We start from the raw sequence: 27722 nt of genomic DNA, 5'->3' as shown, positions 1-27722 counted from the left end.
TCGATATAAATCGCCGCGACTTAAAAAGTTTGAATAATTAGGCGGGGCCGCAGGTGCTCGGGCTCGGTTTTATATATGCACGTTTGAATATTTACCACAGTTCTAATGACGCGCGCGTCTCTCCTTATTATCGCCGGCGGTTAATAAGAAGGAAGGGTGGCTAGCGTCGCTTTTTATACGCGTTCGAGAACGATTCGCTACATCGCGCTCGCCGCTAATAGGGCCCATTAGCGTTCGTGAATCGTACAACAGCCCGCGTCACCGGCGTACAAATATCCGAAAGCAAGAAAAGATCAGTTTCCTCTACGATTAGACTTTTTTTAACACAGGAACATAGCGCTGATAATACCGCTATCGGAATAAATTATCGATATACAGTCACATTTATCAATACACAGTTACTCTTTGAACACATCTTTCCTTTATACAGTATCGTTTTCCCATTAATTTATTAGTATATTCAAAAGCTGCTCGATATTTTCTAAAGATGTATGTCGAGCCGACGTGACGGGACGTCACATAATATTTAATTCGCTCGTGATCATGAGCGTCGACTGACGGGTCAGAATGATCAAGGAAACAGTGATAAAACGACAATCGGCGATGGTGGCGAGGGAGACTCACTGACTGACTGACTGACTGACTGAAGGAAAAGGAGAATGAGGAAGAGAAGTCCGTTCGACTCGCGCGTATCTTAAGATCTATCTGAATAATAACGTGTACGACAACATGTCAAATTATACAGAACCCGCGACGCACGCAGACCCCTGGAACTCACACATTCGTGAGCGGCCGCGTGCGTGCGTGCGTGCTCGCGTGCGTGCGTGTTGCGCGTTCGCTCCCATGTCGGCATCGGTGCAGGACAGGAGGGAGGCTCCGGGGGTGGTACGAGGGCGACATGTGTTTCGCGGTGACTCTCTACAGCAGTTTTATAATTGCCCGACTCGTTGGATATCGTGTCCGCTCGTTGGACGAGATTCGCGAAACACCGTTGCGTTTCCACCAACGGGAATCGAGCCGATCTTAACCCCGCAATCCGCCCTTCCTCCTCAATTATTGCCTTCCTGCGCCAGGGCCGCTGCTTATTTTCAGAAAAAGTACTCCGCGCGCCTCAGCTCTTCCACTGTACTGTAAGATATTTTATTATATTTATATGTGGAGACGGGGGGAAACTGTGATTCTCAAATAAAATATAAATATCGTGCCCCATAACAGAAAGTTGCCGGCGCTCTTTGCGTTTATGCGAAACTTGATTCTGCAGTCTCGAGAAATACAAAGAATTCTAAGGATATTCCGCGAAAATAAACTTTGCATAAAATAAAAAACGGAGCACTATTTGATAGAAGCCAGAGATCTTCGGAATAAGCCACCGACGACGCTTCTTGTATGCAGTTCTCGTAGGTTGCACAGAGCGGTAATCGTTTCTTGCTGAAAGGGCTACGGGAGTTCTTGCCTCGCGACTTAGCCGACCCTGCGCACTTTCCACCATCTCGTCACGGAGTTACCGGTGACAATTAAATCACAGCTCTCGCTTGATCATGACGGATCGCCGGCGTAGCCTCGCGCGCGTCGTTACACGCTTCCGACCGCTATTTTGCCTTGGAAATCTCCTCGAGTTTTCCTCGCCAACGTCTCGGCGGATCGCGCGGATATCGCGATCCTTGTTTCGACGGTCTGCACGCGGAGCTTGAGCCCTTAAGCCCTGTTCAAACGATACGGTATTCCAGCGCCAATTGCACAAGATGTTACAATAGTCAAGATCAGCGGCAACAATTTGCTCGAAATGTCATGTGGCAAGTGGTATCAGCGTTAAGGGGATTTTTGGGAGTGATATTAAGGCGCGACGCGCTAGAAATCGTATTGTTTGAATAAGCCTTTACTGCGCCACGACATTATACCGTATCGCTGGCCATCGCGCAGTACATGATCGTCGGCCGCGTACCAACGGCATGATTGCTGCCTGTCAACAATCGTCGACGTATATACCGGCGATAATTCGTCTCCACAATCGCCGGTCCGCCGCAACGCGGTAATGACAACGATGATGGATCTGCGGCGCGACGCTGAACTTTGTTTGCTCGGCGGACGCCACGCGACGTATATGCAAATCGTGCTTGCGCGTTTGTGCTATATAAATAAGGTCTTAATTAATACTAACGAGGCTGACGCGCAGATACGTGTAACTATCGTCTTTTCTGTTTCACGCCTCGTGCCTGCCTGGCCATACATCTCGGGTGGACGGATATGTGCATACTCATCGTGGATCATCGTAGTATGTAAGTACGATGTTTTATTAATATTGTTGCGATCATTTATCATGTACGAGGAAGTTACGTGTATGGTAGTCAATTCAGAGGACAACCGAATTAGAAAAGATTAACGGCAGTTTCAGCGTTTGATGGATAGTGATTTATCATTTGAAATCAGACTTCAATTTAAAAGTTTGTGTTTATTGTGCGCAATAGCAGATCCGAACTCCGCGTATCTTGATTTACGGTAAAAAAATAGCGAGGCCGAGACATTATTCTGAGAAAGTACGTGTTCACCCTTTTACCAACTTTCGCGCAAATCATCTCGTATAGCCGCGCCGAGAAATCTGGACGAGCACTCGTTCTCTCAATTATCGGTTATCGTCAATCGAAATTACTTTATCGATCTAAAGCGCTGCTTTATTAGCCTCGCCAGCCTCGGCCAGCACGGAGGCTTTTGATTACTCGGCAATGTCGGCTTGTCTGATGTTGGTGCTGCTCTCATTATGTGGAATATGAGCCCGTGCTAGAGCTCTCCTCTCAGCGGCCCTTCGATGCCGCCTATCTTTTCACCTTTCTACCAACCATCCGTATCGGCGCGTGATCAACTGCGTCTGGCTGGAATCTCTTTGCGCGAACTTCCACTCGAAGCAGTGAAGTTCTCTCATCGATGATGCCTTTCGGTATCGATATATTGGTATCTCGAGTAAAGAATAACCCTTCGAGAGAAATAGATAAATTTTTATACTCATTTTTAGAAAAGAACATTATCATTTTTCTTTTTATTTTTCTATTTATCACATTCGGGGGATCACGTTTACAGCATATAATTACACCTTTTGTCGCGAGAAGGCGAAATATCGCGGTTGACTATGGGCGATACGATGGTTTGAACCACGGCGGAAGAAAGGCAGGAGGGGAAGGTAATCAGGTATATGGCGGAACGTGGAGGACTCGCACGGTATCCACGGGCACCCATGGACCGTGGACTCTGCGGCCTGCGGTACTGGCCGAGTACCGTCGGGGCTTGGGGTTAATACGGTGGCCGGTGATGCACGACCGACGCAACGCTGCGGGCAGAGCGGCTGACCGCACGCCAGCTGCCCAATGCCGGTCCAACCTGCCCGCAAAAATCTGTAGCTGACCCTTGTGCCCGCGCGCGGAGAGTTGTTGCGCGCTGCCTCCTCTCTTCCCCAGAGCGGCGCACCCTCGTGTCGTATCGCGTCCTCTCGCACTCGGGATATTACTCTTGTACGCGGCTGTATCGGCTCGCTCGGTCCATCACTTAATGCCATACAGGGTGTTTCCAAATTGCTGCCGGGCGAAATGTCCAAGGACACCACGATACAAACTAAATGGAAAGTCCAGGTAAATGTGGTCGTCTGAGGATACCATTTTAATTGAGTCGGCCAACATTAAAAGGATACGAGAGAAAGAGAGAGAAAGAGGGAGAGATATATTCCATAAGCTTTTAATGCCGTCTGTACTAAGAACACACTTGGATAAAACTTGGCAAAATATTTATGATAGTATATTACAAATTAATAAATGTAGATTATTTTCAAAAGAAAATACTCCTGCGATCTCTGAATATAATAGCTCCTTTTTAATGTCTGTTTAACGGAATTTTTCTTTAAAAGTTGGACAATTATAGTTTTACAGTTTACCATCAAAAAATTTAAAATTTTTTAAGCCATGAGATATATAATTTACGTTTTGCAAAACTTTTTTTTACATAAACCCACGAAATATTCGTAAAATTTTACTTGGTCACTGCGAAAGAGGAAGATATCGTTAAATTACATATAAAGTTTTATTAAAATCCCATGCCCCTTCGCATACACGAAAGCACGGTACTCGGTAATGGGGATTGCTGCAACAACGAAACGATATTGGAATTTCACGCACGCTTGCACGGCAGCAGAGGTAATTGCGTTAAACGACGCGGACGCGTATGCGACTTCTGGTGCCTATTTCTGTGTCAACTCGTACCGCCCCGCGTCGCGTAAATAATGGGATTCTCATCGCGCCTCTCGCTTGGTTACAACGACAAAGGAAAACGGCGTGGCCGATCCCTTCTATTATGCGTCATCATTGTCAACCATACGTCGCCATCGATGCGCCGTCGTTATCACCGTCGTCATCTCGATCGCCGACAGAAAACCGAACGCCCGCCGACTAACAACGCACTCGCGTGACTCACGCGCGCCATATTAATGCGACGAATTCTGGAGTTCCGGCGGGAACTTCGCTTTCCAGGGGATTCGACTTTCGATTCTCCTTCCCGTGCTTCCCCACGTTCCTTATTACAAATCGGTTCCTTTGCATTCACGCGTCGATTGCGTTAGCGGGCTCTGCCCTCCCAAGTTGTATTTCCAAAAAGCGACAAGCGTGCCAGTACGTGAATGCTAATGGTTCCTGACTTTCATCTTCCGTTAGCTAACGAGGAATATCGGGGTGTCACAAAAAATGTGTGATTTTGCTGGGATTTCTCTCGACTATCACTATGATCTGAACTTGTTCTTTTATCTTGTACTTATTTAACAATCACATGTATTTTGTAAATTCAGAAACAAAATTTATTACAATTAACAATCTCATCGAAATATTCTGAACTGTTTTTTATAGGCATGGAATTTATTCGATCTTTTTGTTTTAATACTGACATCCGTATCATGATCGATCTCGATATCTCAGAATGTAGGTATTCGCGAACCTCCTGTGTCGCGCGCGTGCGAATTTGCGAAATGTCTCTGCGTAGTTCCGAAAACGATATTTTCAAGAAGGCGCTGATTACGTAGGCGTTAATATGCAATCTCGAATGAGATAACCCGTGTAAAGACGTTTCGCGTGGGAAAGATTCTCATTCAAGCGCGATGCGCTTCCTATATAACTCGATCGAACCCGAGGGCCCGGACGCATCGCAGTAATTTAATTGACGCGCGCTGAAATTACCGCAAAAAAAGTTCATCTCTTTCTTTAATGCTCCCTTTCCTTTCCCAGCCAAATACCAGAGCGCAACATGCACGCTTCCCACACTTTACGCGAACGCATACTCATTCGCCCGTAATTAATAACGTATCGTCTGCAAGAAGAGGACTTCGGTACTTTGTACACACAATTCGCCGTATCGATCTCTTACCTCTCGGACAATTATTAAAAATAAAATGGCGGAGAACGCTTTGAGAAAGGATTTAACGTTGCGACCTACTAAATTTCCGGGGCTAAATCTTGTAAACTGTTCAGCAAGGAACTATTCCGAAGCTCGGCGCCGCGAACAATCCAAACGGTCGTCGAAGGAACTGATCCTGTAACTTTCACAAAAGCATAACGGAGGGAAAGTTTGCCGGTCGTTACGTCTCAAAGGGGACTGGCACGAGCGAGTCGCGCAATCGGATTAGTATCGCCACACGACCAAGTACCGTTTCGTCTGGTCTCGTCTCGTCTCGCCGTATACTTTGGACTGCTTCGTCGGTCGGCGGCAGGTCCATGTCTCGTCAGGTATCTACAGTTGGAGAATCGAATTGCCGTTTAAAATGATTATCAAGGGCTATTCTATTGTCGGTCTTCCGATAATACCCTATTATGGTTGTGGAACGGCGCCACTGTTACCTTTTCACGAATGGCCCCCGGATATATTTAAATGTTCCACGAGCCACTTCTCCCAGCATTAATTTTACGCATTTTTTGTCGCATTATTTGGTTGGCTAACCGACCGGAAAGCTCCTTCTTTTCGAACGCATTGGTTTACTAATTTGCTTTCGGTAACGACGAAATCTCGTCTCGTCATGAGGAAACGGCGGGCGTCTTCCTCTACGTCTTCCGTGACCGAAATCCAATTTGCATGCAACGCGGGTAGAATGGACAAGGTAATTGGTACACAGTGAGGGATTACAGATCCACGCCAAGACAATGGATATATGCATCTAACTCGACATTGATATTGATATAGTGCGCGCAAGAATTCCAATCGAACACGCATTAATGAATGTTAGATTATATGCTGCCGAAAGTCTAAGAGTTCTGATGAATGCAGTTTATGATTATAGATTATACAGACAATCTTGAGTTACAGTTTAATTCCTATATTTGAAGAAATATTTTAATTATGAATAACTGCGGTCTTTTTAAATATTTTCTATGAAGATAGAAGATCATTAATACGTGTAAAATTTAAACAGTAAAAATATGGGCGAATCTCCTTCAAAAAACATGACTAGCGAAGTTTCCTCTTCCAGAAACAGAAATAAACTTACACATTTGAATGTAACTTGGCGTACAGAAGAAATTCTTCGGAGACTCGTGTCGTGACAGTAACTTTCTAAAGATTGATTGAGTCGAAGCGGATCATTTGGAACGTTCCTAAGTAGAAGCGTCCCCCGCGATTATGGTATGGGAAGAAGAAGAAGAGGTAGAAGGAAGAGAAGAAAAGGAAGAAGAAGAAGAAAAGGAAGAAACAGCTGGAGGAGGAGGAGGAGAGGCCGAAAAGAAGAGGAAGGGCGCTCACATAAATACGTACGCAACGCAAACAAAAACCCACAAAGGACCGCGCTCGTGGCAGATACGATCTTGCGGCATGCAGATACGAGCATACTAATCTCTCCGAGAGGTCTCTCCGAAGAGGAAACGGCGTTCTTTTGTTGCATCCATCTATGAAATATATTGGTGTCTACCCACACATCCGGGACGCGGAGGAATGATTCAATATGATTACGGCCACGAGAATTTACAAGGATTTCTCGTGGTACTGGAAGATCGCGATCTCTAGAGATCACAAACAAGGCTGCGAAGCAAAAAGATGTATAAGAAAACTGTATGCAAAAATGGGAAAAACAATATTTATCATTCCTGATTGATCACGTTGGCCAGCAGGGTAAGAAAGATCGCCATAAATGACACATCGTGCAATCATCTGATCGCACACAATTTCATCAGACACGTTCCATCATTGTGCAATTGAGAGGCGTCCTACTGCAAATTTCAATGTTCGCGCGGTCTGATACAGGACGCAAACGGGCCCCGTTCTCCGTCAGATTCGCGCAACGGCAGGCGGCAGTTTCAATTTCGAGACGCCAATCCAATCATGTAAATCAAGGATGGCATTATTAGCGGCGGCAATCGAACTCGGCTAGGCCAATAGTAGCGGAGTAGAGAACGTAGATGGAGGTTACTGTGAGTCTGAGTCGAAGGTGGAAGGGCTCTCCGGCAGGCTCTCCGAATCCCGAACGAAGGGAGCAGCGACGTCTAACTAATCCCGGGTTTACCTAATCGCCTACTCCCTTCGTCCCAAACGCGGTTCGGCAATTCCGCTCGTTCGCAAAGCGGCTTACCCTTTCACCCCTTCCGCCGCTCTCTTGCCGGAGCAGCCGAGAGCTTCTGTATCCACCGACGAACCTCATGATCGATCCAAAATCGATTTTCTCGATTCGTCGATCGCTATACGACGTGAGAGCTCTCCAGTAGCGGAGTAGCTAGAGAATCAGCGAAAATTTATTTTCCAAAAACGTGTAACTTATTTTATAGTTAAACATAGCTTGTAGCTTTTAGTTCCGAGAAGATAACGATAAGATAATTTACACACTCTTATACATACTTTCAATCTAGACTTTTAATAGGATGAACCTTGTAGTCCTTTATAACAATTTTTAAAATAGTTCGTGTACCTTCTACCGGAGAGACTGAATTTATAAGTGTGGGAGTAAGAGCGCCTATGCGAAATATAATCGACACACGACCGATAATTCCTGATGGTGGCCGGGGGAGGAGAACAGGATAGGATACGATCGAACGAAAGCGTAAGCCGCGTAATCCCCCGTGAAATACCGTGTTGGATCGAGACGACCGAGAACTTTGCCGTACGCCCGAGGACATCGGGGGACATCGATTATTCGCGGGAAACCGCCCCCGTTAATCGTTTAAACTCCGCTGCAGGTGGATGTATGCATGCATCGCTCGTACCCGCGGCGGACACCCCCTGAATCTCGTGATTCACGAAACCACGAGAGGATCCCCGGAGGTTGAATATCGATATTCAGCGCCGTAAGAGTTCGGCATCGTCGATGTATTCGCCAAAAGCGTCGATCAGCGATATTTGCATTTTGTCGACAACAAGCCTGACACGTCGAGGAAATCCGACACGCTTAGGAAATCGTCTCCGCCGCGAGCGGAAATTCCAAATAATGTTGCAAGCGCTGATAATCGCGACGCTTTGTTAAATAATCGATTAATCGCGAATTTAATGTCTAAACGTGTAAGGTAAATGTACCAATGCCGAGACACTTAAGACCTATGTCTGGACATCTTTATCATTTTAGTTTTTAAATAAGTATAACGCGAATTAAAATCAATGATAAAAAAAATAATACAAGAAAAATATTTTTATCTTTGATTCTTTGAATTTAATTCGCATTATAATTTATTTAAGGACTAAAATGATAAAAATGTTCAGACATAGGTACGTGTCCATGCAGGCATTGGTATACATTTACCTTAGATACTTTTTCTAATTGCGAATACTTCGTAATACGACAATGATTCTGTTAGTACGATTGCTCGGAAGTTGAGACATCCCGAAGCTGTGGAAACGGGTCATCTTTTGTTCAGGACATCGCTTCCTCCCCAGCCTCCAACAGAATAAATTCACAGCGTCCGGTCTCTCACGGTTACACGTGTAAGACGCGATCGTGACGCGGACGTTCGCTCGCTTAGGCGAACGGCTAGCGAAATTGTTGACTACCGATGCTCATCGGACCGAATCAACGTTCACGAGGTAATGGACGTGGCTGATGGCAATGTCTTGTCGCGTCGCGGCTCGTCGACGCCACCTGCGACAGCGGGAAAACCTCACAGGGGCACACTTTGCGCAGATTTACGTGGTAATGCTGCTCATCGACGTCTTTAAATACCCGTTTAATTTTCTAAAGTGGAATACGCGTTGTGGAATACAAGTTGTATCGCTCGCTTTCCCTCGGTTGAAGTTGCTCGCTCTCTTTTTTTTTTCCTTCTTTTTCTAAACTCTGACATGAACGATTGATCTGACATGAACGCTGTTAAAAATTAAACCGACACACTACGCTGCGGCCTCGTTAAGAAATGAGTTTAGATTTAGACGAATAATACGGCCATTTTCATGTTTATTGCGCTTTAATTGCGCTTGCACGTCATCGTAAGTGTGTAGTACAACGCGAAACCGCGTTTGCAGAAAAATTAATATTCAAAGGGAATATCGCAAGGTGGTAATCTGCGAGAGAATTAAAGGCTCGGTAGCCGGGATAGAGATCTTCGTGCAGTCACAGCTCGTTTGAGCGAGTGCCTCAAGTGATTTCAGTTACACCTCGTTTGCGCGATCTACCAGCGGCTCTTATTATTTCCTTTCGAACGAGGAAGCGGGTTTTTTCAATTGTACCGCGCCGCAGTGATGGATCGCAATTGCGGGCCTGATGGCGACGGATAACATTGTACGATCGTCAATCCACGGTACTATACAGGATCTGTGATAATAAGTCAGCTAGTTGCGCGATGGAGTCTACGTAATTATAAATGTTTCGCAACTGAACATGCGATATTTAGGGTGGTACAATAACATCCCCTCGATCAAACACGATTTCAACGTAATACACAATCGTGATATAATACAATTCGAATCATTAATTAAATCGGACCAGACTGGAAATGGCCTATGCTAATTTAGGAATGTCACTAATTTAGCGCGTCCTTCTTCTTTATTCGCATCGTTATTCTTTCGCGAAAATAACGCGCGGGAGCTTCGGAAATATACGCGTAAATTTACTTTCTAATAGATCTTCCACTCGGACGCCTTTGGCTCCTGGGGTCGTGTTTATCCGGCGTAGAGGTGGAATTACGAGCGAAAAGAACGGGAGATAGCGAATAAATCACGAACCACGGCTCTTCCACGTTATGCTAATGACACCTCCTGCATCCTGTGTATCCTTCGCGCAAGACGCGAAAGTTCAGGTCGGCACGCCACGCGGCGTCGGCGTCGTTCTTCTTTTTACGGGACTCTGAGTAACACACCTCCTTGACGCAATTGCAGGAAATAAAACACTCTCCCTCGACATTTCTCTACGTTCAACCCGGCGCAAGTCTTTATCGCAGCGTCGGCTGAATCGTAACCAGAAATAACAAAAGATTATTTGGCAGCTTGAATATCGATTCACATCCCTTGTATAGCGAATTACTAACGCCCTAAGATATTTTAGAATAGGAAAAGAACATTTCTTTCAGTTTAACAATTTGCTCAGCGTTGTGTCATTGTCGCCTTATCTTCCTGCTATCTGTCCAACATTGTTCGTCAAAGTCTTTATGCACGATTGTCATCGCGGGTGTATTCATCGCGGATCATATTCATCGCGTACGAGGGTTTCCGCTCGTCACACCGCGAAGCGTCGCACGATCACGAATTCATGACTAATGCTGGCAATCGGGCAAGCCAAGCCGACCGATGTGCACGTCGGGCACGAGTAAAAGCAACAGGACTGATCAACAGGCGAAGACACGCGCCATCGAGCACGCGCCGATAGATCTGACATCTCGACGCCCGACGCCATACACGTGACCGGAGGCTCGTTACCCGGCCATCCTCCTCGCTCCTTCCACCTCCGGTTATACCCCACCTCTTCCCTCCATCACCCTGTGGTCTCTTCCCGTCGGAAGACACGCGCCCGACGTCTCCCCCGATTTCCCAGAATCGACCTTCGGGAGATCGAATCGCGCCGCACCGCTGAATCCGGACGACCCACCGCGAACGTTCACGAGAGTTTCGTGAATCGGTCGACGCGGATCCTCTGGCTTCCTCTCTTCCGATATCTCCCTCTTTCCTCCCGCAAATTCACCATGTCGAGATGGATGGCGAAGTTAAGAAGCACGGACGGAGATGGTGAAATCTGTTAATACTCGTAACCCTCGTGTCTGCACGATTATCTGCGGTAGAACGATCGATGGTCGATGAGCCGGGATATCTAGCTCTCTAAACGGACCTAATTGCTATCTCTTCGACATTCGCATTTCGCTTTAAGTATTAAGAAATGGGCAAAGTACTGCATGTTACAGCAATTATATAAATTTAATAAATTTTATATTCAATTGCAACGCGTTATCAACGTAACAACGATCGAGCCAATTAAAGTGAGTTCAAAGGCCGCAGCCTTATTAACACTCGCCACAAATACTGGTGAGACACGAGTGTCAGATCCCGGGTGAGATGCTGGCATCTCGAAATCCTATCTTAATAACAAAATCGCGCCGTCGCTCCCAGCGGGCGACCGACCCCGCGGCTCGACTCGGCCGAACTCGGTTCAGCGCGACGGAAAGGGAAAAATTTGGGCCAGGGAAGCGTGCTTAAAGAGGACTCCTTCGCATACCAGGCGGCAGCGAGAGAGGATCCCACGGGAGAGAAGAGAGACCGGAGTTGGGCCGGGGAAGAGGAGACGAGAGGAGAGAGGAACCCGGCCGCGACGCCGCCGCCGCGCCACGACGGCTACTAAATATTGTGTTCGCGCAGAGAATACAGCTCTCGGGACACGTGTAAACGGGGGACCGCGGGATTCCGTATGAGCAGATCGGCCCGCCGATTATACGCTAATTCAACGCAAATTCCTTCCCGGAGATATCTGTATCGCCCGCATACATCAGCGGAGCTTCTGCCGTTGCTGCCGCTGCCGTTGCTGTTCCCGCTCCTGCTTTCGCTGCCGTTGCTGCCGCTGCTGCTGCTGCTGCTTCTCCTGTTCTCCTCCTCGGCCCCCGGAACCGCCCGCGGTTCCCTACGCCGCGGCCGGCTTAATCAGTATCCACGGAAGACAACTATATAGCCGTGGCTTATACATAGTTTCGCGCACATGTGGCGTGCACACGTCGTCACAGAGACATTGGGTCCCACGGAAGGAGGACCGATGAAAGTTGGGAAGAAACTCCCGTTGTGTTGAGCTACGAAGAGAGCATCTTGAATAATCAGAATAATTCTGGGAGTTTTTTGCTAACGAAGTTTATTTTTGGACGCGCGACATATACGTGACGAAACTTCATTCAGATTGAATAAAAAATTATACATCGTAGAACCTTAGAAACTTTTATGAAGGCCGGTCTGTTTGCATTATATCGAGCTGCGAACAATATAACGACATTGTCCAGCATTAAGCATCGCGCGGCTCCGACTGCTGTAACCGTCATGGTTGATGGTCATCTCGCATCTCGTCTGTAATCATGTTAGCGCTACGACGCGCTTACAGCCGCGTATTAATTAAGACTCTAATTAGTACAAAAATTAAATACATATGTATGTCAACCAACAATTGATACCGAAATGAAAAAGAGAAAAAGAGAGAGAGAGAAGATGGAAATTCTAAATGCGCCGTAAGTCGCGGACCACTTTTCCACCGAACCATTCGATGCGTCATGTTTACGAAGAAGACTACGGCGCGTAGCTACGTTGTGGAAAGCATATAGTCGATCTCGGCGGTACTTGGACCGCGTGCTTTCTCACGCGCGCGCGGTTTTACACCCGGATCGTTCTGAAGAAAGTTACGCCGCGCGCCGCGCCGGCGGGAAAAGAAGCAGGCTACCGTATATCCGCGGTATGCACCTATACTCGGACCGAAGGTCCGGGGCAGAGGGCCGAAGATATATCACGTTGTCGGCCGACATACCATTCTTTTGCGGCGTGGCGCGCGGCCGACACCGCGCGGCAGCAGCATTCACAAATTAAGGAGAGCCAAAGTCCACGGCGGCGCGGCGTAGGTATGGCGCTATCGCGCTTCATAAAACTTCGTTAGCACGAAGCCGGGGGAAGTAGACGTCCGAGCCCGGCCACGGGTATATATACCCACATAAGCGCTGATGGTCCCGCGAGACCACCGTAAAAATTCATTTTGCACCTCGGCCGTGTAATTCAGCCGGATTCTTGCATCTTCACCAGCCGGACCAGCAGCGGAGCGTATTAGATGGGTCCATGTCCGCGCACTTCGCAGTTAATGACTTCGCTCGGCCTGTCGTCGCGCTATGTGCGGTACGTTTAATAATTGTACAGCGACAGCGCGCCCTTAATTATTCGTATTATCCGTATGCGTAAATTCCATCCTCTTTTCTGCGCTCTGCTCTTCGTCATCCGTAATGTATAAAGAGCGTTACTATGGTAAAAACTAATGATACATTGCGCAAAAAAGATTTCGGTTTACATGGAGAATTGAAATTTTAGCTTCAATACTTTTCATTCTCATCGCTATAAGCCAATCGTTTTCTCAACACACGTAGCAGTCAAATTCGATTGATCAGAGAGTATACCATATTCTCTTTTTGTTATTCGCGCCACGTGGCGACGCATAATGTCGCGCGAGTGTCATGTCTCGATACGTTCGTCGTTCATTAATTTTTTCCGCGAAGACCGCGCATATAAAATGAAAGAGTTGTACACAAGGTATACCTACGCCCTCGTACAGAGAACCGCCACGTGTATCTTCATACATACACCCGCTCGCGCGGGCGGGCTCGCGCGTGGTTCCCGTCATTAGGTACGTAGCCTCGTTAGAATGAACTTTTTTTTTCGTCGTCCGCTAATGAGGTGGTCCGCGACTTGCAGTCCGCCGCCGCGCCGCGCCGTGCGGAGGGTTATACGTGGCAGCCGGCCTCAGGTCGAGGGCAGCTTCTATGACGCTCCCGCGCGAATCCGGAGAGACGGAAACACTATTTTTAATCTACCCGCGGGACGCTCGATGGAATTAAAACGCATGTCTCGCTACGAAAGCTTGCTTATTTTGCCGCCCCTACGCGAAAAACGTGTATCCCTTTTAGAGCACACCTCCCCGAATCATGGGTTCATGAGAATGTCGCGTTAATAGTTGATGTCGCGCGGCGGTTCGGTGATTAATTTTGGGCGTTAATTTTGGCTGCTGAACTGAAGTTCGTACGGTCACACTCGGATATGTATACATTCAACAATTCAATGTGCAATGTAGGATAGAATGCTGCTAGAATAATCAAAGCAAGATTCTGTCGCGAGATTCTTGGCAGCATTATTAATCGCACATATAAAATTATGTGTATTCTCAGGAAATTAGTTTCAAATAGATGACTTGTACACAATTAATTATTTACTATTCGTTATTACTCGTTGAAAAGTTCTGTTCACGCATATCTCCAATCTGTCCACACATTTTGTAATACGGTCTAAATATCATCCAACACGTTTATTATTCTTACTCTGAATCTCGCTAGCGATATATTTTATCGCCCTCGCTATTTTATTCAAATAGCGGTGGTATCTATTTCAGAAAATATTTACTATTTTCTTCTACTAGAATCAGGCTAAATGTTTTTCTCTCTCTCTTTCTCTTCTCTTCTTTCTCCGACTCATCGAAGCGTCTAAGTGGAAGTAACTGAAGCTCGATCTGTTTGCTCTTACCGGGTTTCCTCGAGCCGCACTAACTCCTCCGCACTCCGGCTGTAATCGACTGCCAGTCGAGATCTTCCTCTCTCGAGTGCGCTCCGGCGCGGACGACGGTTCCCATTCATCCAGCTCGTCCCGGTTGACACCCGGCCGTTGCCGTCGCTTAATTCGCGAATATTTCACCGGCGCGTCACCCCGAAAATACACTACAGCTGCTCGCGTCGTGTCTACAATCGGGGGCCACCTTCGGCACACCCCGCCGAAAAGTCCGCAGCCGTGCTATAAATCTCGACGCTTGATACATTTTTACTTATCACGTTCCCACATCGCGCGTCTTCCTCGCGGTCTCGCATTACTCGCGCGATAATCCCGCACCGCTGCCGTCGTGTGCGATTTAAACGACCGACGAACGAATTATCACCTCGCCTTTCTTCGTGCGTGTTGCAGACGGCTTTACACTGGGGCGCCAAACACGGGGACGAGAACATCGTTAAATTAATAGCAGGCACCTACAGAGACTACATCAAAAGTGTCAATGAGACCACGGTGAGTGTCCTTTTTCTGACAATGAGATTGCTATATAGATGAAATATTTGTTAATAAAATCAGTGCGCGTGAACATTATAAAATGTAAGAGCGATAGTTTACGTATAGAATATCGAAGCGATTGTTCGATTTTACATTATTACTCGAACAATAATGTAAGACCGAAAATCAACTTAATCTTTCACATTTTTTGTTTCCGACTACTGGATACCTCCATCGGATGATGCAGAATGGGGTAAGTGTCTTACTTTCCATCTATTGATTGATATCTTTTTAAGTAATAATATCGCGACAATTAGATTAGCAATTAATTCATATATCAAAAAATAACGTCTCCTTTAATGAATCTTATTTCTTAATCGTCGATGACTTCTATATCGAGATTAAGACGAAGCGTATCCTAAATACCTTTGGATAACATCGAGAAAGAGCGAATATCCGCGGCGGCCCTTGTCACGATCGCGTATAATTTGCCAGACGTACGGAGAGCAGGATCGGTTTAGGGGGCGAGTTGTGTTGTAAGAGGTAGAACAAACGGAGACTCAGTCCAAGCGTAGCAGAAAGGAAGGAAGGCAGGAAGGAAAGGGAAAGGAGAGAGACGGCCGAAGCACACAGAAAAGCCCGCAGATAGGATCGGATGTGTGTGGTCCCGCCGCTCTTTGCTCTTTATAAGACTTATATAAGGCGGGAGTGCTCCGCGACGAGAGACGGCGTGCGACGAGGGAGGCGAGTACTTAGAGGAGAGAAGAGGGAAAACGGGGTCTTTGCTCGTTAGCGGTTCGCGACAAACTCCGTCTCGGACTCCTGCCCTCGCGTTATACTGGACAACAAAGTTATTTCGATTTTCTGTCATGGATATTGCATTGGGCGAGGCTGCCAGTATTCTTTGTCATTTTAAAACCAATTGAGTTTTTAGTTTTTTCTCTTCTATTACGTGTTTTGACGCAATGTGTCGTTATAATTTTTTAAAACTGTAAATTATTATATTAGGCGTAATGGGAATATATATAACGATTTTACGACAAATAAAAATATCCGACATTGTCGTTTTGAGCAATCAGAAGGAATTTACTTAGCTCGTTTAATTTTTTCGTCTATCGTTCCGTCATTAGATGGAAATTGAATTCGAAGCGCGTGTATTCCGAAAGCCGGTTCATTTATCTTCTTGTAAGGTCTTCACCGTAGCTCCTTCGCGCACGGTAGACTCATTTGTTTCTGCCGGTGTAATCCGAACTGACCTGTCGACACCGCAGCACACCTTTTCTTCCTCGCCTCTAAATCCCACGTTCTTCTACAGTTCGCTGTCATCCGTTGAGAGTTCTCTCAACTATAGAGACCCTATCGATGAAAAAAACCAGGAATCTTTATACGCTTCGATTATTTTCAATCTGTACAATAAAATCGGAAATTAAATTTTCGTAAATGATCTGAAAAATATAAAGCAGAGGAATTCGATAACAGCAGAAATCATAAGTATACAAAAGATTCCTTTAATACAGAAACATTATGCGCCAGACATCGCTATTTTCGTACCTTCCCAATGACAATCCCGGCTGACTCGATGTTGCCGGGGATTAGCGCCGGATATAATGAATACGGTCGTGCTCGTGTACGTACCGATGTAGAGTAGGTAATCCACACCCGGACGAGGGAGATCTGTCCTCGGCGAATCCTCGCTCTGCTTTTTTCCACGGCGTGGCTTTAGGACCAGACTGCGGATCGCGCGGCGCGGCGTAATCTGTCACCGGCATCGCTCCCGCGCGCCGCGCTTTCCTACGGCTTATCCCGGGCACCGGCTTTCCCCCAATCCCGTGGCAAATGAAAGGACGGTAGGAAACGAGTAAAAAAAAAAGGATCTCCGCGAGATTACCCGGTAGCTCCGTAAGGCGCGCGGAATCGCCCGTGGCACGGCGGCCGATCTCATCCACGGTTTAATATCTGCCACTCGCGGGCATCGATACCGGTTCGTTCGACGGGATTGCCGGAAACCTGAAAAGTCAGTAAATTACAAAGAGTACGATAATGGGAAATAATAAAAAATAATAATGATTCGAGAAATAAAAAAGGATTATTCTCCATCATATATGTACATGTATACATACTCGAATTTGTGCGTTGCAATTTTCATCGGTTCTCTTTGAATTTCTGCGCTATTTAAAACATTATTTTATCCGGGAATTAACGCGAAGCTGCACAGTTTCGTGTCTCACGCAAGTTTGGAATTTTCGGCGTAATGAAATGTTTCTCACTGCAACAAGCACCGAGCGATCTTGACTGATGATGCTTTTAGTGTGAAAAATCATAGCGCGAGCGGGCGGCTTTTTCGGACGGTCGGTTTCGTTGGCGAAAGAACTCCGACCCGCTTATCGTAAGAATTCGCCGCGGTTCCGCTGCCGCTTACCAATTCTTTTTTTAAATCCTCGGTCGGCGTTAAATAAAACGGGCGCGCCGGGGCCTCGACGACGAAGCGGATCGCAGTCACGGGCATAATCTGTCACCGGTACCGCTTCTACCTTGCTTTTCTACGGCTTATCGCGGCATCGGCTCGCATTTAATCCCCGCAAAAAACGGTGGCCACGTTCCCCTCCCCCTCCCCGTGCCCCGTCTCCACAGGGGACTCCCGGTAAGCCGACCGTGTGGCGCCTGCATCCTTGCCCGGCGCACGACGGCCAACGACAATGGTCATTCTATCCTCAGTTAGGGCTTCGTAGATGCGTCTGGAATCTGCCTCGTGCAACCGGTGATCCATTTCGGAGTATAATCCCTGATTAGAATTGATAGTTCGAAATAGATAAGTCAATCGACGGGAAATTATTATAATTAATAATATAAGAAAAATTATCTGTCGCGTATTTTTATGAGCTACTGAAACTCGGATCGTCAAAGTTGAAGAAGAAAAAGAAATGGACTAATACTTAAGTAAACTGTCAGATAAGAGGCCTAATCTTCAGAAATCGAGTTTTAGTTCATCCGATTAGTCTCGTGTTCGTGTTCCAGTTCTGTATCTTTATCGCAATACATTACGTAAAAATTATGTATTTCTCGTTTCTCTGAATTGGCTCACAGTAGATTTGAATCATCGAAATATACGAGATATATAAAAAATGTCTACACAATGGATTGCGGAAAAACGATATTGCTTTCCTGCCGATTTTCGAGCGGGCCCACGTCGGAGAACGAGATATCCTCGCTTCCTCCCCCGTTTTCTTCACCCTTCCAGAGTAGGCGGGGGGGGATGGAGAAGCGCCGTTATGATATAGCGGCTCGTAAAGGCGGCCCGATGTAGGAAAATATTAAAATTGAAAATCCTCAACGGTGATATACGCGTGCGTGATATTGGTGGCCGGCAGCTGTCCTATTCTTGAAGGCTGCAAGGACGAGAAAGAGAAAAACGAAGAGGTAAGAGGCAGAAAAAGGGACATGTTACGCGCGAGTAGGCGCGCTCGAGAGGAAAAACAGACAGAGACGAGGAAGACGGAGACGAAGTGGCGGTAGGGGCGCGATATTGTCTCGAGACTCCGTGTGCCAGGACATTGCTACTTTAAAATATCATCGCGAGCATAAAAAGGGGGTCCTCCGCGTGCACGTATCCACGTACAGGGTGTTTCATAAATCACCCGCTTTCTGAATGTAGAATTCAATGCCAGTAAATCTAGACGACTAAATCTTTAGATTTTATAATCATTGAAACGTTCTGCTTTTGAAAATATCCCGATTCAAATTGTAATCTGAAATAAAATCCAAAAAGTTGAAAGTGCTTTGAAAGTATAAAGTTATCTGTTTGCATGAAATAAAAAATTCTTTGAAATTCTCTTCTAGTTCGGAGGTTATATTCGAGCGTTTAAGTAACCAGTTTCTCAGAGTCTACGAATCACGAGGAGCGCCGTTGCTTTTGCGACACCTCGTACATGCATATCCGTATCACGAAAAGGGATGCGCGAGAGGGTGCGTGCGTGAGCCTGGCAAAGGGTGTGTCGTGCCACTTGTCGCGAGGACACACGTGTCGCATGCTATTGGAGTTGGCAAAAGGGTGACGCGCGAAGTCCACCCCATATACGCGCCGTTTTCTATATGCGACTGTGTATATGCGTCGTGACTTTTTCGCTCGTATACCTATAGTCACGAGGATTTTAAAGTGAAATAAATTAGAAATTTCGAGGGGGGGTGAGCGCCGCGCGAGCAACCAACCCCTTCTCTCCTTCGGCACGGCGTGCCTCGTCGAGGGTGAACGTTGAACGTGGAGGGTGCGTCCCGCGTTTCGATAACTACGATCGCGGTTTTGACACATTTGTCACTATCGTTTATTGCGCTGTTCGATATTAAACGCCACGATATACAGTCGAGCGTCGTTTCATGAACTCAGTCACGGGGACGATTTTTTAATCGCGCTTCCGTATAGCGCGGGCCAAATGTCGCGCTCAGCCGCGTATCTCGAGGGTGATTTTAATTGAGGGTAAAAGCATTATACAGATTCAAATCGGCCCTTTCGTTACGCATTTTTTTTTCGCCACAGGCTTCACAGCCGACGACACACATATAGCTGTAATACGATTATGCATGCCGCACAAGTATAATTAAAACGAACCATACTGCATCCGTGAATTCAACCTGCGAAAATCTTTTCCTGTAATTTATTCTTTTCTCTTGATTTAATCTCTCGAGAGACTCCAAGGTAAAATTTTTGTTTCGTAGTTTCCTAATGTAAGAGTAGGATCACAGAAGCTTATTCAAAAAGTATCTTGTTTTACATATATGTCATATGGTGAATACAGAGTTAAAAAAAATATAGGGTGCAACGGTATTTCGCTACGTTCCCAGACGCACCTGTTTTTTTTCCCTTCTTCACGCGCTTCCTTCTTCGAATATGTCCCGCATATTTTACACGTATAAAACGCTCTTTTAAGGCAGCTCGTCTGCGTTTTCACCTCCGCTGGATAATGACTCGCGCACGCACACAATTACGCGCAATTTGTCGCACTTATCGACGCGAGCATCGTGAACCGCGGCGGTTGTACATGGTACAACGTGGCTCTTTCACAAACGCTAGCCCACGGCAAGAATACACGATGTCCCTGACCGGCCACGGTTACTTTTCACCATGGATACCGTCTGCGAATTGGCCGAGGCGAAGCGTGTTCGCGAGACCGTCGAACGATGAATAAATAACTTTTCAATGGAAAACAATTGATGTGATGACGCATCGTTTGCAGTTGTGCTCAAGAGTGTTGAAACCTACTACGGTCAGGCGAGTTTTAATTTCTTTTGTCATTCGTAGGGCTATCGCGCCGCTCGCGTGTTCGTTCGAAGATCAATTCTTGAATTTCGATTTGTCATTCGAAAGGGGCGAAGCTGTTTATAGACACCGTACATATATCAGCAGCTTCGCGTTTTGCATACCTTAATCCAAGGCCGCGCTATGCGGTCGGGCTGCTCTTGGCTGATCGGCTTTCAGCGACTTTTATCTAAATTAAACCAGTTTTCCCCTCAGCAAAAGAGGTACAGCAGCGACGCGGGCATTAGCTGATGCTATACGATCGCGCAGCACGAGATTTAAATTTAATTTGGCTCTAGAAGGATAGAGATACTTTATTTGTGAATGTAGACATAAAACGTAGAGGAAAGCGATTTTCTCGTCGATATCCAGTGTAAAGACATGCAGCGCAAATAATTTCGGCGATTATAATATATAATATTTCGCTGCGATGAATTATCACTTCATAGACCTTATCGGATTCACTTATAACTATCGCAATGCTACTACGCATTAAAGTGGATCATCGGCTCGCGATCGAATGCACGTATTGTATTACCTTGGTAAAAGCGAACGAGAGCCATCGGGGCGGCAGCTGTTGCCTGACACGCGAGCTGGAAAAGCAGCTCTTTTCACCTGCCTGCCCAACTCGAACGATACTAATTGTGAGATAACGCCTTCTTAATATTTCTGCCCTCGCAACAAATGGTGCGCGTACAGCGCGATACCCCGAAGACCTTGACGTGTCGTATGCCACGATGAAAACGTAAGCAGGCCCCACTTAACATTTTACGTTTGCAGATTAGTTTGATATTATCTCTTAATGAAATGGTGTTCCTTAATAAAGATACCTCGTACCAAAATAGTACCGTGTATCATGAAAAGAAACATGTCCGCGGATTGATATTTGTCCGTACCGTTATTTTTCACTTGCTTACGTTACATATCGAGGGTCTCGTATCATTTAATGGCTTGGTTTAATTAAATTCATGTTAAGGTCTATCGTCCGCTCATTTATATGTACGATCGATTTATATGTAATATATCTAAAGTCACGCACACGTTCTGCTAACTCACAGATTGATCAGCGAACTCTTGTCGAGAAGTAATTTCGACTTATCGGATTATCGAACCTCGCTTCTTAAACGTTAAACATCGCGCTAATTATAGCTCTGATTAAAATGTGTCTCGAAATCCATTCGAGATTAATCGACGGACAATCTGTTATTCATCTGCCTGCGGCAGATCGCGTTCGGACAGGAATATGAAGATTCGTTTAAGAGCCGGATGAAAATGCCATGCGTGCAAGGCGATAGAGGCGATGCACGCGAGGCTAGTTTTCGCGGCATCGCCGTTTCCCTTACACACGCACGTACGCGCACGCACGTAAGTACGTGATTGTTTCGGATCGCGCTGTTGTCGCGGAAATGCGAATTCGCACGCTCGAGGTGATATTCATAATACGGTGCCATTAATTACTCATTGTCTCTGCGACGGCACCGCTATCATCCCCCTTTTCTTTCCGCGTCTCGCTCCCATCGTCGCTGTCTCACTCGTAAATGCACGTCACGCATTCGAGCAAATCGTAATAAGATATACAACGCGCGAGGAGAGAGGTGTGATACGGTCCCTCCCTGTTATTTTTCCTTATTACAATTTCCTTTCAGCCAGAGAAAGAATGAAAGAGATTGGCGTATCCTTTTCGTGAAACGGCGCCGGAAACGACGGACAGTGCAGAGGGATACGCGTGTACAATTAGAAATACATTATTCATTAAACTGTAGACCGAATGCGTTTATAAGTATATTAATAACGCGCATCCCCCTTGCGTCAACGTGAAAGCACGTGAACATTGTATTCGCGTGATATTACATGCTCGCCAAACGAGAATATCATTCGTCTTTTAATTTGCCCAATTATCGATATGCTGCTCTCCTTATTTCTGGACGGGATTAATATATATATATATGCGCGTTTAAACGCCTCTGTGTTTAGTGGCGGAAAGATCGGAGGATATGCTTATATTTATTCTTTATAAATAAGCTATCGAAAACATGTAGTACATCAAGCTGTTGTCGTTTTTAGGGCTACACGCCGCTGCATATCGCCATGCAATTCGGCCACGAGAACATATTCAACCTCTTAGTTCAAGTATACGGTGAGTATGCATTGTACAGCCTCACCGAGAGGCAAAAACCCCGTAATGATCGCATCTTGACGGATCTTAAAAATATATTTTCAGGCGCGAATCAGGACATACGTGATTACAGCGGTAGGAAAGCCAGGCAGTATCTGGCCTCGCAAGAGGCGGCAGTCAGTCAGGACACGTTTCACAGTAAGTACATTTCTTTCTATGAACGAAGAACGCCACTTAGAGAAACGAAACGCAATTTTTGTACATATAATCCACGGAGAATTGCGTTTGCGTAGATATTTTGAGATATTCCTTATAATTTGTTCAATAAATACGAAATTAATGTCTCCAATTCGCGCGTTGCGAATTAATGGCATCTTCATGAGCCTATTTTGGTAATCTTTAACTGCAAGCTGTACAAAGCGAGCTTCTCGGCCGCCTTCGAGAATGCACCACAAACGTCATTTTCGTTTGTTTGTCGATTTAACGAAAGCAGCTTAATTCGTGTTGACGAACAAGATCACGAGGATGTTTTGTAAATTATTCATATCAGCCTTCCCCCTTTTCCCCGCGTCTCGCATTCGCGACGAAATCGCAGCAAAAGTTTGACCGTGGGATATTAAAATATTTTTTTTCGCGTTTTATAAAAATCCTTTTTTCTCCACGTGTTGTTATCAAGCGAGACATTGTTTATCTCACGCTATGGAAACGGGCCGTAGAAAGAAAGCAGTTTTGCATAACGCGAATACAAAAGACATAATTGCCGACTGGAAAAGTTCTTTTAAAGGAATTCTCTGATCCCGTGCCAAACGCGCCCCGACCACCGTCGTCGCCGTGAAACCAATTACGCTCCGTACTACACTATAATTTACACCGCTTGTGTCAGTGTGAGAGTCCCGTCAAAGTTCCGTTGCTTCCCGTTGTATCCCGTGTCGATCATTGTTCACCGTTCTCCAGCTCGTTTTCGTGACGTTTGCCTGTCACGCTCCAGCACGATCCGTTAACAGCCCGATTCCGCCTAATCGTCGAAGAATGCATGCGATGCGGCAACGATACCGTCGGCACTCTACGAGCTATAATATTCTCAAACTAGATACACCGCGTGCTTACATCTGGACCTTATCTTAACGTCGCTATTTCTTCGTATCGCTAAACTTCGCACGTCCATTAGCACACTTGCCATGGTACTCTTACTACTACGATTAATTCTCAGCAGCATGTACCGTTACCAATAATATAGCACAGATAACAATGCATCCTCAGGCTATGTAGGATATCTCTCTGTCGCTTTAGACTAGACGCTTCTTTAGATTTAAGGTGTCTAGAGTCAGGCATGACGCGGTATTCGGATAGTCGGAACGGAGAATGGTTACGGGCGCACTTTTCGGTGAATGTACTTCGGGGCTCTGGAAATATTCTTCTGTTGTAGGGATTACTGCTGCCGCTACGCTCAGGCAAGTTCAGAAGCACACCTCCGCTAAAGTAGTAAAGCGCTTGTGTGTCGCCAGATTAAAGTACGTAGGCGCACCTTAGAGTAACGTATGACTGTCACTTTTCTGCACTTCTGACGTGAGTATCTCGAAGTTTCACGAGTCCTCTCGTCGCGCGAATGTACGGGCCGGAGGATACCGCGCCCGAGGATATCGTTCGCCGAAAGAAGCGAGCTAGCGTCGAACACGAACCCGTTTTGCTTCTGGCGCTTTACAAGCAATAGGGAGTGTTCGTCCGTCACTGTTCCTCTTCTAAACGTCTGAAATGTTGAAAATGTGTCGATCCGCTAAAGAGTTTACAGCTTTGACGTACTTACTCCGAAAGTAACTCTATATCGACTTGCATAACATATATTTACTCTTTACGAACTAATACTTAATATATAATCAACTGTTAGTAACGAAACAATCTCTTTTCATGCGTAACATATAGTCCGTTTCTTCTTCATCGATAAGCGTCGATCACACGTTTTGCATCGGCTATAAAGCGTGATTAAATTATTCAAGTGGCAGTAGTACATCGTGGCATAGAAAATCAATGTTATGTAACTGGCGATGTGAAAATTGATTTTAAAACTCGTAATTTTTTATGTGAGTGCGTGAGATGAAGCACTGATACATTTTCAATTAAAAAATAATAAGGCTCATCCCTGAGCTTTAATTTATTTGTTACATAAGATATTTCGTTTCACATCGCCGCTGCTGTTATTTGTTATTGTTTTTGCGTGCGTGGGCGTATGTATGTGATATGCTGTTATAACGTGAATGAAGCATGTACACGTAAGCATGCATGAGAAGCACATATATATCACGTCGACCGATTCTCAGCGTCACCTTTTATTCGCACTGGATAATTATTATATTTGATAACAATGACAGGACGTGTAATTCTCAAAAGGGAAAGTTGGCTTAATTTTTGTACTACCTTATTTAACCGCATTAACTTCTCTCCTTGGGTCTCTTCTTTCTATCTAATCCCATATGACGCGAATCACACTTTTTATTAACTGTACGAAATAACATTTCCATTAAGGAGATTAATTTAGATTTGTTATTAATAGAATCTCTGCACATAAACTGCTTTTTTTTAGGCTTTATTAAGTATATCATAATTAATATGCTCCCTAATAATACCATATTTTTAAATAAATTTAGTTTTTTTTCTCTTTCTATTCGGTTCTAACTCGCTTGCGATATTCTCGTCAATCTTCCCATTTTCTCGCTGCCTGTACGAGACACATCAGTTTCAAATGATTTTCTATTTTATTTCAGAAATAAAAGCAAGGAAAAAGCATGCAGGTAAGAAATAATTCCTTTGGTGTCCGAGCGTTTTAGTAGAGACTAACTTAGCGCATGAGAAACAAGCTAAATAGACATTAACCCTAGAGCATTTATTAGTCTCCTATTTGTCAAACTTGTGGTTTTAATAACTCCGCTTACAATAGTATAGTATCAGTTTCAATAATTTTATAATATTCGAGGAGTAGAATTAATTAACATAGCAAAATATAGATTTTATAGATAGTTAGAGATATACGCGAGCCTGTCGATCGGCTATGTATTCTCCCGCTGTAAAAGTTACGTTGTAATAAGTAAGAGAACCGCAAGCACCGTAACAGAGCGATTGATTAAATATACAGAGAAAGATCTTGGTTTCCTACGAATTGGCTCGTTGAACGTTCGCGTGAAACGTACGACGGAAGCCTTCAGCCAGTTCCTGGGTGTGGCAACCAGCAGTACGGCTAGCAGCAACAACGAGAAGATTCATAAATCGTGGGGATCCGCGGATAACGTACAGGTATTATTCAAGGTCCAGGTCCTACTGGGTTCAGCGCATCTCGCAAACGCGTTGCACATTAGGATAATGCATGAATTCCATAACGAGGAATATATCCGGTTTCTTTGATTAATTCTGTGAAGATTAACAATAAATAACATGAGTTTCTACAAGATTATTAATTAAATATCCCGAATACATGCAGCTCTATCACCGATCTATTCGCAACTACACAAATCTAATAAAAAAATATATAATTACACAAATTTAATCGAAACAAATAGAATTGTATTACCGCCGATATGTAAAAGACAAATGCACACACGCTGGTTAATACAATAATCGATTAATAAAAGCATTCGGTGCCCCTTCTAATCTCTCGCATGTCTTTCGCTGCGACGTTTCTCGTCGCAAGCTGGAACAGAAGCTGATGCCGCCGCCGAGGTACGCGCCCATCAAGAAGCGCAGGAGCAGGCGTCCGCAGGACTTCGGCTCGTCGCAGGAACAGCAGCAGGTTGCCAGTCAGCCGACTACTCCGTTGCTGGAAGGTAAGATCAGCCGACCGAACCGGGCCGTTCAGCGTCGACCGATATCCACGACGTCGGTCAGCTCCAGTTCCATCGCCTCCGGTAGCCTTCAGCAGAACGATTCCGACTCCGACACGGCGTGCGGTTTCGATTCCGCGTGGCGAGGATCGGACCAGCTGTAACTAGTCTAATTCGTTATCCTAAATACCGTCGGCTTATGCTTATTCGATTGCACAAGGCGTAGGAAAGCTTCGATCAGAAGCTTCAGCGACAGTAGTTGAAGACTGCCTTTCCAGGTAGCAGAGTGACATTATATGACGTATTAATAACGCCCTAATGTCTCTAACGTCAATATGTCATTAAGACGTCTTTAGATGTCATCTGCCTGGGTTCTGGAAATTCTTTAAAATGGCGGCGGAACCGAGCCTACGTATATGATTTTCATATTGATTGCGCACACGTTAATGGTTTTTCAACACACGAAATGACATAAAAGATATTTTTTTGATTAAATTTGTAAACTTTCAGATTGTTCTATTTTGCAGGATTTAATTGTAAGAACACAAAAAGGCTGGTAATAAAGAGTGGATACTTCAAATATAGTTTCTTCAGTTTTTATCGCGTGATTCAAATCTCATTTTCTTCAATAAAATCATTAACTTATCTTCAATAAGTTCAGTTCATTATTGTTAAATAATTTTGCTTTTTTGATTAAAAAAATTATTTGATGTCGTATGTGATATTGTCACTCTTTCTTATTTCAGCCGAAATGCTCAAGCTTAATTTCAAATACATTTTGTACATAAAAATAAACGCATATTTCTTTGTATATTTATATTTTTATGTAGAAATATATTTTACAAGCTGCGGAGTGTAATTTAAAAATGTTTAATGTTGCGCTTACGTATCGTGTGAGGTATTTATAGGATAAATTTTTTTATACATACGTTTCAAGATATGTACGCAATTTTTAACTTTGCATTTAAGACATTGTTGTATATATTACGCTATCCGTATGTTGGCATCCTATATCTAAAATCTTTAGACACTTCGATGCTCATTGTATAATAAATCAATGCTTAAAAATTATTTTATTAAATAATGGAGAAAATTTTTCAACATATATTTAATAAGAAATTTTTAACCATTGTATCGTTAATAAGCATATAAGGCGACAATTATTTATATCCTACTTTGTACAATTTAAGCAATAAACATCACATTCGAGATTACATTGGAGTATTTTATCCACTCTAATTTCTCTAGAAAATATATACTTTAAAAGTATAACAGAGTAAAAATATGTATTTTAAAAAGACATAGGCACGAAAACAAAAATATATAATAAGAT

At 44.9% G+C, this 27722-nt stretch overlaps 1 protein-coding gene across 5 annotated transcripts in view; it reads left to right on the top strand.

The window, feature by feature from the left end:
• The window catches only part of LOC112455168 (ankyrin repeat domain-containing protein SOWAHB), a 97224-nt gene extending 69621 nt beyond the window's left edge, over positions 1-27603 (top strand). Inside the window, exons 8-16 of one of the 5 annotated variants that reach the window (XR_003040830.1) lie at positions 13260-13264; positions 15094-15192; positions 15422-15427; positions 22529-22601; positions 22686-22778; positions 24007-24031; positions 25340-25366; positions 25708-25865; positions 26260-26347. Coding sequence is in view for 4 of the 5 variants with exons in the window: in XM_025016929.1 (XP_024872697.1) it covers positions 13260-13264; positions 15094-15192; positions 15422-15427; positions 22529-22601; positions 22686-22778; positions 25340-25366; positions 25708-25865; positions 26260-26553 (755 nt within the window). In the remaining variant the exon portion in view is untranslated. Of the gene's footprint in view, positions 1-2273; positions 2277-13259; positions 13265-15093; positions 15193-15421; positions 15428-22528; positions 22602-22685; positions 22779-24006; positions 24032-25339; positions 25367-25707; positions 26122-26259 lie in introns of those variants that run through there. The other 4 variants (XM_025016930.1, XM_025016929.1, XM_025016933.1 and 1 more) reach the window with 4 other exon arrangements.
• Positions 27604-27722: the final 119 nt, after the last annotated feature.

The sequence above is a fragment of the Temnothorax curvispinosus genome, unplaced genomic scaffold (assembly GCF_003070985.1).
Source record: "Temnothorax curvispinosus isolate PA1 unplaced genomic scaffold, ASM307098v1 QBEX01005876.1, whole genome shotgun sequence".
NCBI classification, from domain to species: Eukaryota; Metazoa; Arthropoda; class Insecta; order Hymenoptera; family Formicidae; genus Temnothorax; species Temnothorax curvispinosus.
The sequence above is the reverse complement of the archived record's forward strand: the minus strand, read 5'-3'. Positions and strand labels throughout refer to the sequence as shown.